At 44.3% G+C, this 13,778-nt stretch overlaps 1 protein-coding gene across 3 annotated transcripts in view; it reads left to right on the forward strand.

Moving 5' to 3' along the window:
• The window catches only part of CDH13 (cadherin 13), a 1,037,580-nt gene that overhangs the window by 164,076 nt on the left and 859,726 nt on the right, over window positions 1-13,778 (forward strand). The window contains exon 4 of one of the 3 annotated variants that reach the window (XM_060398282.1): window positions 3,979-4,019. The exons of the other annotated variants lie outside the window; for them this stretch is intronic. Coding sequence (XP_060254265.1) covers window positions 3,979-4,019 — 41 coding nt within the window. The remainder of the gene's footprint in view (window positions 1-3,978; window positions 4,020-13,778) is intronic. 3 annotated transcript variants of the gene reach the window in all.

Genomic DNA, 13,778 nt, shown 5'->3' on the forward strand with positions numbered 1-13,778 from the left:
CTTGGAGAGAATAAGACTGATCGTTTTCAGTCCAAATGATAAGCAACTTCTAGTTTCTAAATATACACTCTTGCATTTGAGACCATGCTTTATATGGGTGTGTGTGTGTGTGTGTGTGTGTGTGTGTGTGTGTGTGAATGCTTTGTATGTATATAAAACAAAAGACTTAAGTTGCTTTTACTGACCACGGACATGGCCAGAATTATCCATACAACCAGTATTCCAAATACCATGTAAAAATGCAGTGATTGGCCAGATTGCTAAGTGATCTGTTATAATTCCTTCAATTTGTTTAATCCTTTTGAACGAATGAGCTCTTTTTTTTTTTTTTTTTTTTTTGCCCAAAAGACAAAGAAGAATTGAGATTTTCTGATTGTTTTGCAGGGAAAAGAAAATAGAGTATTTGTTGCTTGAAGATGGAAGATCATTCACTTTAGAGTTTTGGGCATCATGGCTGAAGGGAGAGGTCTGGTATCTGGGAAGGGCGGAGTGAGAAAAGAGGACGATTCCAAGGGCAAGAGCAGGGGTCAAGGGCCAAGGATTCCCAGCTGGAGTGGATGTATGAGAGGTAAAACACTCACCTGCAAAGAAGAAAATCATCTAGGTAAAAATGACATCCTGCCTTGTTTCTGGAGCTAAGGGTCCCTGGAAGACGGAGATCCCTCCTTGCGGGTTGAAGGAAGACTCTTAAGCTAAAAGTTTTATGTTTTGCTAGAAGAGAAAGGATATTCTTTGTTTCTTATGAAAGGTAAAAAGGAAATTAAACTCCAGATCTTGACCCCTCCAAAGCAATAATGAAGTATATTGTATGTATGTATGAAAGTGTATTGTATGTATGTATGAAAGTGTATTGTATGTATGTATGAAGTATATTGTATGTATGTATGAAAGTATATTGTATGTATGTATGAAAGTATATTGTATGTATGTATGAAAGTGTATTATATGTATGTATGAAAAATATTGAATGTGCAATTAGATCCATAGCAATGATTCTTTGGGATTTTAACAGATTCCATTTAGGCTCTCCTGAGCTTAAGACATCATTCTCAACCATATCTCAGGTTATTTTCAAATTGTGTTTTCTTTTTCCTTAAAATGATCAAAGGGAATTGCTTACTATCCAGGGTCAACTTAACTGGAGACAGACTATTCCTCAATGGCAATATCTCTTGAATGCATATCTTACTGGGCTCTAGGTGAGGGACAATTTGGGGAGGAGAGAACACAGTGTAGCCCCAAATCCCAGGGTCTTACCCTGGTTTCCCGCTGGCTAACTCTATGACCTTGGGCAACTCTCTGACTTTTTGCATCCATTTCCTCCTTTGCAAAATGAAGTGAGACTGGGGTATTTTCAAACCTCTTTCTCTCTGTTTTTTTTTTCTAATTTTTTAGAACTGCTGAATTATTACATGCATGAAATGATTTACTTTCTTCCTCTTTGAAATAATGGAGCTCATTTTCTAGATCTCCATCTCCCTATATTTCTGTTAAGCAAGATCTAACAGCCTTTGATATCTCTGTCTACTTTCTAGGGAATTACAGATATAATAACATTTGATTTTGTGGAGACACTTAGTCAAAAACTGCCACTGAATGGCTTATGCTTTCCCACAATGCTATCCGAGCTGAATCCTTATAGCAGACAAGCCAAAGACGAAATAAGAGGGATTGACAGGAAAGGGAGGCAGGAAGATCTTGCTGGCGCAACCCGAAAAGGCAGCGTGGAGGAGCGTGAGGAAAGCCACCCAGAGGAAGGTTCTTTCTCCTTCCTTGAGCATATTCGAGTGTTTAGTTATTTGTAGAATGATTTTGGAACGGTGATAGAAGGAGAGCTTCTAGTGTTTGGTGAGCACCTACTGTGCACCGGGCACAGGTTGGGCCCAGACATTTGTCCCTACTTCACAGATGAGACTCTGGGGGCAGAGAGTTCACATAGTCAGTGAATGGCACAACTGAGATTTTAGGCCAGAGAGCAAATAAAACATAAAATAATCACAAAGAAGGCTTCCACTGTACCCTGAATCTGCCCCCTCTCCTTATTCTAAGATGTTGATAGCATTACCATTTCACTCTGCAGCATACTTCCGACACCTTCCCATGTCAATATAAGGATAATTCCACCTTCCCATGGAAATACCCATTTATCTCAACTACTATATCATATTCATGGTCTACCACAAATTACTTCATTTACTCTTTTCCCTATTGGTTTTCTCTATTAAAAAATTATCCTGTAATGGATACAAGGATTCAAGGGCACCTGTTCCCATCTGTGCGTGTTAAAGTGTTTTTCTAGGTAGATGTGAAAACGTGTATACATATATACATACACGTACATATGTATGTATATATGTAGTATACGTATATAGCATATTTCTGTGTATGTAATACACATATGTATCTTTAAGATCCCGACAGATTCCCCTTCCAAAGGGGTTGTGCCAGATTACTTGCCGCCGTCCCCTGCAGCACCGCATGAACCTATCTGTTTCCTCCTACCATCACCAGTACTTGATATTATCAAAGTTTAAACATTTGCCAAAGCCTTAGTACATTATTTCTTTCAAGTACATTTCTCTGATCATGAGTGAGTTTGAGCACCTCTTGAGTTATTTTCCTCCGGAGAGGGTTCCTAGTAAATGGAGGGAGGGCAGCTGAGCCCAGCCCTGTGCTGGCAGAGAGCTGGTGAGCTTCTCCGTGAAGAGGGTGCAGTGGGGTCGCTTGACTTGGGTATCCTGGAGTGGAGGGGGCGGTAAGATCACACTCTCATTAGGGATTCGCCTGGCCGTCATAAGGGAGGCTGAGCAGATCCTCGAAGCTCTGAAGTGATGACACTCAAATCTGTCAGAGTACTAACCCTGAAGTCAGGTCTGAATTTACAGCCATAATATCTATCTTTGGATTTGGTTTTATGTTTTTACTCTGATTTATGTGCGTGCCTTCCTTAGCATCCCATATCTCAAGCAACATAAATGTATTAAAGTAATGGAATTTAGCAAATATGTTACGGTTGCCATCTTTGTTCCCAAGAGGGAATTTGGAAATCTGACAAATATTATAGCTTTCATTTTCAAGACCCATCTTCTGAGCAGTTTCACTAACAAGTCTCCTGATTTACCAGGCCATTAACAAAAATAATTCCTTCTGGACAGAAGTGAAAGAAGTGGATTAGCACAATTTATGGCTTTCTCAAGATACACGTTAAGGCACCTGCTAAGAAAAAAGGGAGAGGTTTTTGATTAACTGATACATAGACTTGCTTTTAAGACACCTCAGTTCATTCTCCGTAAGCTCATCCATTAAGGACAGCATTCCTCAAGGAGGAAGCCTGCTATGGCCCCGGGTCTCAGCACCGTCTCCTGTTTGCCAACAGTGATTAGGAATTACTTAGCTGCTGACAGCCCTTTGTCATTGATTGAAAGGGAAAACCTTTTCTACTCCAAGCTGAGGACATAGGGCCTAGTTTTTCCCTCTTTAAATGAAGCGTTTTCCAAAGACTGTGTACGCAACAACATACAGTTCGACAAAAGAATAACCTTCATTAAACAGAGGTATAAAGACTGAGGGCCAAGACAACACCTCATTAGGAAAAACCTGTTCCTTTTCTTTGCTGAAGTCATGGAGGAAACAAACATCTGCCAAACAGGAGGAGTAATGAGGGGATTCTCACAGTTAGGAAGAGCACAGCTATAGGGAAACTTTGGAAATTTCCTCTAATCTTTGGGAACTTTAATTATGTCCTCAATGATCCTTCATCAGAGGATCTCAAAGTGTCTGAGGGACCCCTCAGAAAGTTCCACTATGGCCTGCTGAGAGACAGGGTGCCTTTCTGTGTGTAAACAGCATGGCCATCCAAGCTGTGGCATTGGCCTGAAACTCTGAGACGCTGGGATCTGATTCCCAGCTCCCATGGTGGGTCCCAGGGGCAGCAGAGAAGATTCCCAAGTAACCGGTGGTGGTGGTAGGGGGTGGGAGTGTCCGGGAGAGATGCACAGACTGAATCCACCCTCCAGTTAGTTGCGGGCCGTGGGTGGGAAGACCATGAAGCAGGAGAGGGGAGGCGAGATGGACTTGGCCTTGCAAGTCAAAGGCTTTGGGCTTTATCCTAAGAGCAGAGGGAAGCTATTAGCAGGATTCGGTGTGTATGTCCGTCTGTTGGAGGCACAGGTACATGGATATGCAGGTGGCCATCTTTATTAGATTTCTCTTTGCAGCTGTCGTTCTGAGAGTCACAAGTGTCCTTAACTTTTTTGTGTCATTGGACCCTTCTGTCAGTCTGGCGAAACATCTCAAAATGTTGTGTTTAGCTATATAAATTCAAATACTTAGAATTATGGTAGAATCTGCTTATGTCATATGTATACTATAATAACTTGATATATTTTTCAAAAATTTTTTTAAAGTATTAGTGATAGAGTAGTATCTATGTCAGAGAAGGCAATGGCACCCCACTCCAGTACTCTTGCCTGGAAAATCCCATGGATGGAGGAGCCTGGTGGGCTGCACTCCATGGGGTCACTGAGAGTTGGACACGACTCAGGGACTTCACTGTCAATTTTCACTTTCATGCATTGGAGAAGGAAATGGCAACCCACTCCAGTGTTCTTGCCTGGAGAATCCCAGGGATGGTGGAGCCTGGTGGGCTGCCGTCTATGGGGTCGCACAGAGTCGGACACGACTGAAGCAACTTAGTAGTAATAGTAGCAGTATCTATGCAGCAGTCTGCCAGAGTTGCACGTCTCTTTCCAGCTCCGTGTTCAGTGATTTCATGTTGGTAGCTTGAATGTACCCATGGTGGGAGTATTTACATCATGCAAATTGGCAAACATTAAATAATCGGAACCCCTGCACCAAGAGCCGGTTGTGAAAACACAGCACTGCGTGTACATTACATAATGGGCTTCCCAGGTGGTGCAGTGGGAAAGAATCTGCCTGTCGGTGCAGATGTGGGTTTGATTCCCGGGTTGGGAAGATCCCCTGGAGAAGGGAATGCCTCCCCACTCCAGTATTCTTGCCTGGAAAATTCCATGGAAAGAGGAGCCTGGTGGGCTACAGTCCATGTGGTTGCAAAGAGCTGGACACGACTGGGCACAGCACACACACATTATTTAATGCATATAGGCATGTATTAAACCTATGATCAAATCCTGTTATTTAACACATTAATAAAGAAGTTTATATATAAAGTTTATTAATGCCTTAAATAACAAGATTTAATCACAGGTTTAATAACTACCATAATTTTGAAGTAGTGATGAGTATAAATTATATTTCAGAATATCAGCAGCAACTGTAATGTGATATAATATTTCTTTCTATAATTAATGACAAAGTCAGAGTTACGGCTAATACTACTGTGATTTGTTGCCTACATCCATAATTAAAGGAAATGCTAAATTTCAGTTCGAGATTAATGCGAATAAAGATGCATTTTGCCATCTAAAGAACCCCTGAACTACAGTGTCCAGAAAACAAGATAAAGGAGGAGCAAGGAGACCAGCCAGGGGGCTGTCACATTATTCCCAACGAGCAGTCATGGTGTTTGTTCTCAGCAGGAGGAGGAGGCAGATAGATGTGTATGGAATTAGAGATGGTTAATGGGAAACGTCTACAAAAACTAGGACTGTGTTGATAGAGAAGTGTGGGAGGTGTCAAGAGTGACTCCTAGGGTTTTGGCTTATAATGATGGATTTACTGAGGATGGGATGTCAGAAAGGGTCCCTGGATTTGGACCAAGGCCAAACTCTGAGGGACGATGACCCTGAGTTTGGTTTGTGATGTGTTGAGTCTGCGATCCCTCTCAAGTATTCCCATGAAAACACTAAACAGACAGTGGGGTTAAGTATCTGGAACCGAGGTGTGCATAGGTTCTACTGTCAGTCTTGCAGGGAGACCAGAATAGGGAGAACTTGTTCCTTGGTGGAGAAGCAAGCTACATAGAAACGTGCCAAGCTCTCAGTAGCTTTTCACACTGCACCTTCTACCGTATCCTCTCTTAAAAAGCATGTTGCAAATAGATTGCCTTTAGGAGCTGGTGCAATGGCCCCACTTTGATAGAATTCTACTCAAAGAGAGGAACTGCCTTCCTAGTTCCTGCAGAGTTACCTTGCTGGATTGAATCCACAGGAGAGGCCAGGGCATTAGATAAATATTAGGAAGTCAGTAGGATATGTATAATAATTGGAGTGTCTGTCCTATTTGAAACTGCCCTGAGATAATTGAGTGAGTAGAGTGGCAAGGACTGAGTGAGAAGAGTGGCCATCAGCAACCTTAAGGATGTCCAAGTTCAGCGGCTAGCAGAAGCGGACAAACTCATGAATGAGGCTCAGGAGGATCAGCTACAGAGATGGGGAAAGCCCACTGAGGTGGTGGAGAAGATGAGAGGAGATGGTGCTTCAGCAGGAAGCCAGGAGACAACTAAGCAGAAGGTTGGAAAAGAGGACTGAAAGCTCTTTGTTGGATCTAGTGATAACAGAGGGTGTTCATGGCCTGGGATCTGTGTGATGGAATACGGAGATGGAAGTAATTTGAGAGGAGGGGAAATGATCACTTTCTATAGCAGAGAGTTGAATGGATGAACAGATGATTAAATGAATGGTGCAACTGTCTCTAATGATCCTTATGTATTGCCCTCTGTCTTAAAGAGGAGTCCTTCAGTGGCTCTAGAAGGCAGAGTAGTTTGCTCCAGGTCTTGCACTTGTGGAAGGCCGCCTGAAGCATCCTGGAGTGGATGTAGGTCCCTTTGTCTTAGAAGCACCTGCTGTTGGCTTGGGGCACTGAGTTCTGAGGGGCTTCATACACCTGCAGACGTGGAGGTGAATGTGTGCTGAGGTGAGCTGGAAATTGAGCTGCTTTGCTAATGTTTCCTCAGTGAGTTTTGAAACTGGGGTTGGGAGGGGCATTGTCTGGGCAGGAAAGATTGGATTTAAGGGCTCTATGTGGTTGAAAAATAAGGGCATCATCCTTAGAGGGGGCTTCCCTGGTGGCTCAGATGGTAAAGCATCTGCCTGCAATGCGGGAGACCCAGGTTCGATTCCTGGGTCAGGAAGATCCCCTGGGGAAGGACATGACAAGCCACTCCAGTACTCTTTCCTGGAGAATTCCATGGACGGAGGAGCATGGTAGGCTACCGCCCACGGGGTCACAAAGAGTCGGACACGACTGAGTGACTTCCCCTTTATCCTTAGGGGAGGGATCCATGGTGAGGATGGGTTTGGGGCTTCAGAGCCACATGTTTCTTCCTCTTTCTGGGATCAGAGCTAAAATATCTCTGGTTTTCCAATCCTTGCTTTTGACCCCTGCATCCAGCTGGGGTTGCAAGCCTCTCAAGACTCAGGTACTAAAACTTATTGACTGATGTGGACTCTTCTTCGCATCAAAGGGCTCAGTAATGGTGTTAGCTGGCGGACTCTTTTTAAGTGCAGAAAGTGCTTCTCTGTAGACAGCATGCTGAGATACCTGGAGTTAAGATAAAAGGCTTCAAAGAGGCAGCAGTCTCCTGGAGGCTGCCTGTGGCCACTAACCTTGTTGCTTTGGCCACACTGACCCCAGACAGCCGGGGCCAGCCTTTACATGTCACTTTCCATCACCACGGATACTGTGAGCCCCAGATTTCTAAGTCTCACCACTGAAACAAAGTGAAACAAAACTTCCTGAAGTTAGACTGCCCAGTGCTGCTCCTACCTGTCACCTCTGCCACCTGCATCATTTTGGAAAAGAGATCTTGAAGTTCAGTCTGTCTTGGTTCCAGATATCAGCTCTTCTCTAGTTGACTGTGGGACCTTAAGCAAGTCTCTTGTCCTCTCTAAGAGTCAGTTTATGATCTATGCAATAGGGATAACCTTGCCTATCTTGTAGGACCATTGTAGAGACCCATCCATTCAACACATACCTGAGTGCCTATCCAAATACCAATTAACTGCGCAAAGCAAGCATGACCCCCAGCCTCAATAAGCCTCAGTGAAAGTGTGCATAGGCCAAAGTGCCAGGCCCAGGGAGCACATGTAAGACGCGTCATGCATTTCTTTTCTTGTCCCTTATGCTCCAGGCTTAGCCAAAAATGCCTCTTTGTGCACAGTGGAGCACTTTGAGGCATCGCACAATTAGCAGACAGTTCTGCAGGGTGTAAGGGTAGCAACGCAGTAAGAACTTCAGAGTGGAGTAGAGTTAGGGTCAAAGGCCCTAGGGGACAGAACGTTAGCCTCCTTGTCCCAGCTTTTCCTGTTACTGGCCACAGGAGCAGGGACAGTATACCTGCCTCTTGCTCCGGGCCTCAGTTTCCACACCTGCACAATGGATGCAATAATGGCATGTACTTCTGAGGGCCGTTCCCAGGACTAGACAAGCTAGTACGTATTAAGTGCTTAGAACAATGCCTGGAACTTGGAGAGTGCTTGATAAATGTTAGGCATTATTTCCATTTTCAGAAACAAGCCGCTCCCATCAAAGCCTGCCAATCTCAAATAGAAATTGGGTGGGAAGAGTGATTAGTTGAAATTCTGCACCAGACTCCCCCTGCCCCCTCTGCCCCTTTCAGATGCTGTCCCGTTCATAGTCTCTCTCCTTTTCCAGTCCTGCTCTCATATGTGGATCTCCCACTGTGAAAAGCAGTGTCCCTAATGGTAGAATATCATTTTCCAGTTCTATTTGTTGATCACCATTATACTGTGGGGTCTCAACAGCTTTAATTACAGTAATTTGAGGTTTCTTCAAAGCATTATATTTCAGAGTTCACGGATGCTTTTAATTTAATTATGTGCAGTTTAACACCACAGATGACTGTTGGGAAAAGGGAAAATGCTGCTCTTTCAGAACACAAGACACATGTTTAGGGCTGATAAAATACATTACTATGTTTTGTTTCAGAATAAAGAGGAGCATGTTACAAAGTATGTGACAGTAAGTCGATGCTGGGATTCTTGGTCTGGGGCATTGTGGACAGAAGCAGGCTTGATTCTGGGTAAGGGAGGGAGCCTTGTGTAGCTGAGCATTCACAGGAGGTTACTGTAGAGAGATACAGAGAAGATAGAAGGTGAGGTTCAAAAGTTAGAGGAAGATTGTGCTTAGACATTTTTGTCATCATCACAATCCTCACCATCACCACTCCTCCTGCTGAGTACCTGCTGACACTCGGCAGGAGACAGATCATAGTCCTTGCACTCCAGAAACTCAAAGTCTGCAAAGGAGACAACTAAAGAACATCATCCTCCATGCTACCAGTGGAGTGAACACAGCTTTTCAGGGAGCTTTGTGGTGGGAGGGACACTCAACAGGAGAGCAGATAAGGGAGACCTCCTGGAAGATGAGACGTCTAAGCTTTAACAGACTTGCCAGGTTGATAGAAATCAGCCAAGCGAACTGATAAGAGTAAAGCTAAGTTTTGCTGCTAAGAGAATCCTGAAATTCCCTTCTGTAGCTTGTCTTGCCTCTCCTTCCACTTCTCTCTACACTCCACCAGCTGTACAATGGGGACCCGTTCCTTTTCCTGACTACACCTCTGAACTTGGAGGTTTCCTCTCATCACTTATGATCTTGCCCCGCTTCCAGCAGCATCCAGGTACACCCCCCCGCTGCCCTCGCTATATTGACAAACAGCTCTTTTCAGCTCCATTGTCTTCACTTTCTTGAGGAATATTGTGTGTTAGTTGCTCAGTCGTGTCCAACTCTGTGTGACTCCGTGAACTATAGCCCGCCGGGATCCTCTGTCCAAGGGATTTTCCAGGCAAGAATCCTGGAGTGGGTTGCCGTTCCCTTCTCTAGGGCATCTCCCCAACCCAGGGATCGAACCCAGGTCTCCTGCATTGTAGTCAGATTCTTTACCATCTGATATATTTCTACAGTATCCATTCAGTTCAGCTCAGTCGTGTCCGACTCTTTGCAACGCCATGAATCGCAGCGCGCCAGGCCTTCCTGTCCATCACCAACTCCTGGAGTTCACTCAGGCTCGTGTCCATCGAGTCAGTGATGCCATCCAGCCATCTCATCCTCGGTCGTCCCCTTCTCCTCCTGCCCCCAATCCCTCCCAGCATCAGAGTCTTTTCCAATGAGTCAACTCTTCGCATGAGGTGGCCAAAGTACTGGAGTTTCAGCTTTAGCATCATTCCCTCCAAAGAAATCCCAGGGCTGATCTCCTTCAGAATGAACTGGTTGGATCTCCTTGCAGTCCAAGGGACTCTCAAGAGTCTTCTCCAACACCACAGTTCAAAAGCATCAATTCTTTCCATTAGTCCAGTGCTTACAGCCCAGGGAAATCTACATGCTGGGCTTCACTGCCTCTATGGAGAAGGAATGATGACTGTTAACAGTGAAAAAATATTCATACACACAGAGTTATATATAAGTGCATGAGCACACACATATATGAATTCTCACATATAGTTATATACAATACACGTGTGCAAATATACATGGAGATACACACACGCACATCTATGTTTATATGTGCGCACGCATATACACACGTGAGTCTGCACACACCTCAGTTAAATACAGATGCACACACAGACACAAGCACCCATGCATGCATTATATCCATGTGTGTATAAACACATGGACATTCACACATATGAAGAGAGATGCACATACGTGCTTATATATGAATGCTTGTAAACACAAATGCATGTATAGGGTGACATGTGAGTATAGGTATTATGGGCATGTGGATATTTCAGAAAGCACAATTCTGCCAGCAGCTTTCATCCAGTCTCCCTCTTTGTGTACCCCACAACTCTGCTGTGCATGTAGCTGAGAGGAGGAATCTGAGGCTCCAGAAGTTTAATTTTCTTGGCCACATTCAAGCAGCTGATAAGTTATGAAACTGACACCCAAACAAAGGACTGAAAGACAAGAAAGCCCATTCCAGTCCAGTACTTAAATAATGTTAATAGGAAGAGGGCAAAAGCGAAAAACAGCTGAACTATATATCTGGTCCTTGAGCTACTCTTAGAAAATACACATGGAGAAATTATTAGGGCATAATGTGGGATAATTTCCATAAAAAAAAGAAACAAAGGACTGTATGGGAGCCTAAAAGAGAGAATGGCATGTGAACGGACTCTGGAAGGATGACAAGTTTGCCAGAAAGGGGTGGGGGAGCTAAAGATTTTGCATATCACTTAAAGTGGATAGTGTCATTGCAACAGGACAGTCATTGTTGTCCCTATGGTGTGCTTCAAACGTCCTCAACACTTTTGCCCAAAGGGGGCATTTTACCCCTTTGGCAGTGGTGACATCTCAGACCTGGCTTACAGGCATCTTTCAGCCGAATGCAAGTGGTCTAGGGCAAGTCTCCAAAGACAGCTCTCTCTCGGCAACTGCATCTGCATATTCATACGTTTGCAGGCAGAAAACAGGTCTGCTGTTAGGGATGTCATCAGTTTGAACAAGAAGCAAAACATGGTGAAGATGGAATGAGTTAACACTTTTATACGGCATTACCAGAGGCAGAACCTGCTCCCCTCTGAGCACTTTTTGAGGATCAGTAAACACAAACCACTGCTTTGCTGGGAGGTGCTGTTGAAGACTGTGTGGGTATTCTTTCAGTAAAACCACCAAGCGTGTGTGATTGCTTCTATTTATTCAACACTGAGAAAGACAAAGTTGAGTTTTACAAGAGAGAGGAAGAAACGCATATTCTACACACAAACTGGATAGGTTTCATTGTTTAGGGTGTTATTATTGCCCTCAAATTAATCTCCTGATTGCTAGATGAGTAATCCCATAATTACAAAGACAATCAATCAATTGATTTAAATTAATTGGATAACATATTTTATCCTCCTAAGCATCAAGGTACATTTCAGATAACTTTCCAGAAAAGAGAAGAATTGAAGCCAGCGATAGCAATGCAGATTCAAGTCTCAAATTCTGGTTCCTCAGTCAATATATTTTAGGAATTAATATGTAAGGAGCAATGTACTCAGGACTCATGAAGTCCTATCTGTTTCACTCTGCGAAAACCTCCCAAACTCCCCGCATCCCCCGTTCCTCCTTTCTGTGTGCCGCAGAGCTGTTCTTATCTGAGGAGGAGACTTCCCTAACTCTTCAGCTGACTCTTCTGTTTTCCTGACTAGTCACCTAGTGTTGGAAGGATTGCCCTGGAGACTGGGGAAGAGAGGGTCTGTGCATTCGTGGTGGCCATGGTATCCAGCGGGGAGACACCACCGAGCGAGGGCCAGGCAGCACTGGAGTGGGCAGAAGGCATTTCCTAACTTCCCTTTTTCTCTCTTCCCTTATTTCTTTCTCCCTCCCTCCGTCAGTACTTCTTGAGTGCCCTTGATGGTCTAAGCACTCTTGAGGCCCTTGGAATACGTCGCTGAACTAAAAGGTCAAAGATCTCTATGCTTGTAGCCTTGACATTCTAGCAGGAGAGACAAATACTACAAATGATAAGAAAGTAAATTACACAGCATTCTCGAAGGCGACAAGTGCCATGGGAATGACCTAAGGAGAGCAGAGTGAGGGGGCTGGGGTGCCGGAGTAGCGTGCAGAGCAGCTTGCTGGTGTTAAAACTGGTCTGAGAGAGGTAGAGGAGGGTGCCGCAGAACGACAGGCTGGAAGTCCCCCAGCTCCCCTAGGTACTCGAGAGATAACCGTGTCTGCCGGCGAGGGACAAGGGGAGGGTTAAATCAGATGCTGTTGGGAATATCATTGGTTTATGCTTCCTCATTAAAATGACAGAGCTGCACCACCTCAAAGGATTTGAAATAGCCCACAGTGTGTGTAAAGCAGCAAGCACTGGGCCTGGTGCGGGCTGGGTGTTCAGCACATACACAAACCTGTAATCAAAAGCACAGTGAAGAGCTCAGATGCTGCACAGAGCTTGAGGCGCTGTTCTAAATGCCTCACGGAGATTAGCACATTTCACCCTCACAGCCCTGTGAGGCGGGAACTACTTTACACCCATTTTACAGCTCATGAAACTGAGGCACAGTCTTATAACTAGTTCATGCTAGAGGCAGGATTTGAGCCCAGGTATCTTGCTTCTGGAACTTCACTGCAGTTATTCCCAGGGCCACCCATCCAACGGACACTTGATCGTCTACTGTACGACAGGTCTGTGATAGGAACTGAGGAGATGAACACGATAGACAGGGTCCTTTTCCAAAGATGTGTGAGTAAATGTGAGACTTGCATTTTCTCTACCTGAGTGATTTGGGTCTGAAGAGACATTCTTTAATAAGGATGATGCCCCAGATTTTCTGAGTGTGAACCTGCGTGTAAGTATTCCACCCTTGAATGGACCATGAGCACCGATGTTGGCTACAGCTATACAGTAGGTTATCTTTACTCATGTGAAGAAGCCTGCCCCTTTCCTCATGCCATCCTTCCCAGTGAGTCCCTGGAACCTGCCTCTACCGACGACTTGTGACTTTTAGACCATGATCTCCTCATTAGACAAAGTCATCAGTTACAGCAGAAACAATCATTATTGGCAAGCTGGCAACTAGCTGCTGTCAGGGAGAAATGGGCTCCCATGGAAAGCTGCAAACTGATGACTATTTAATCCTTGAACTCCGACAGCAACAGTGTGAGTTGAAGGTCTGTAATGCGTTCACAGTTCGCATCTGACATTTTCCTCACATCATTATTTGTCTGGTTTTACTTTCAAATTCCCCATAGGATCATTGACATGAAATTCTGAGGGGAAATTTGAAACATTAATGACTATTTAAAGCAAATGAGTAAGTGTCCTTTCCAAGAGGAAATTACCTTTATGGTGCTGGCATAAGGCTATTTTTAAAATTTATACTAATGAGGAGGCAACGCAAAGTAGA

This window comes from Ovis aries, chromosome 14 (genome assembly GCF_016772045.2).
Source record: "Ovis aries strain OAR_USU_Benz2616 breed Rambouillet chromosome 14, ARS-UI_Ramb_v3.0, whole genome shotgun sequence".
Taxonomy (NCBI): Eukaryota; Metazoa; Chordata; class Mammalia; order Artiodactyla; family Bovidae; genus Ovis; species Ovis aries.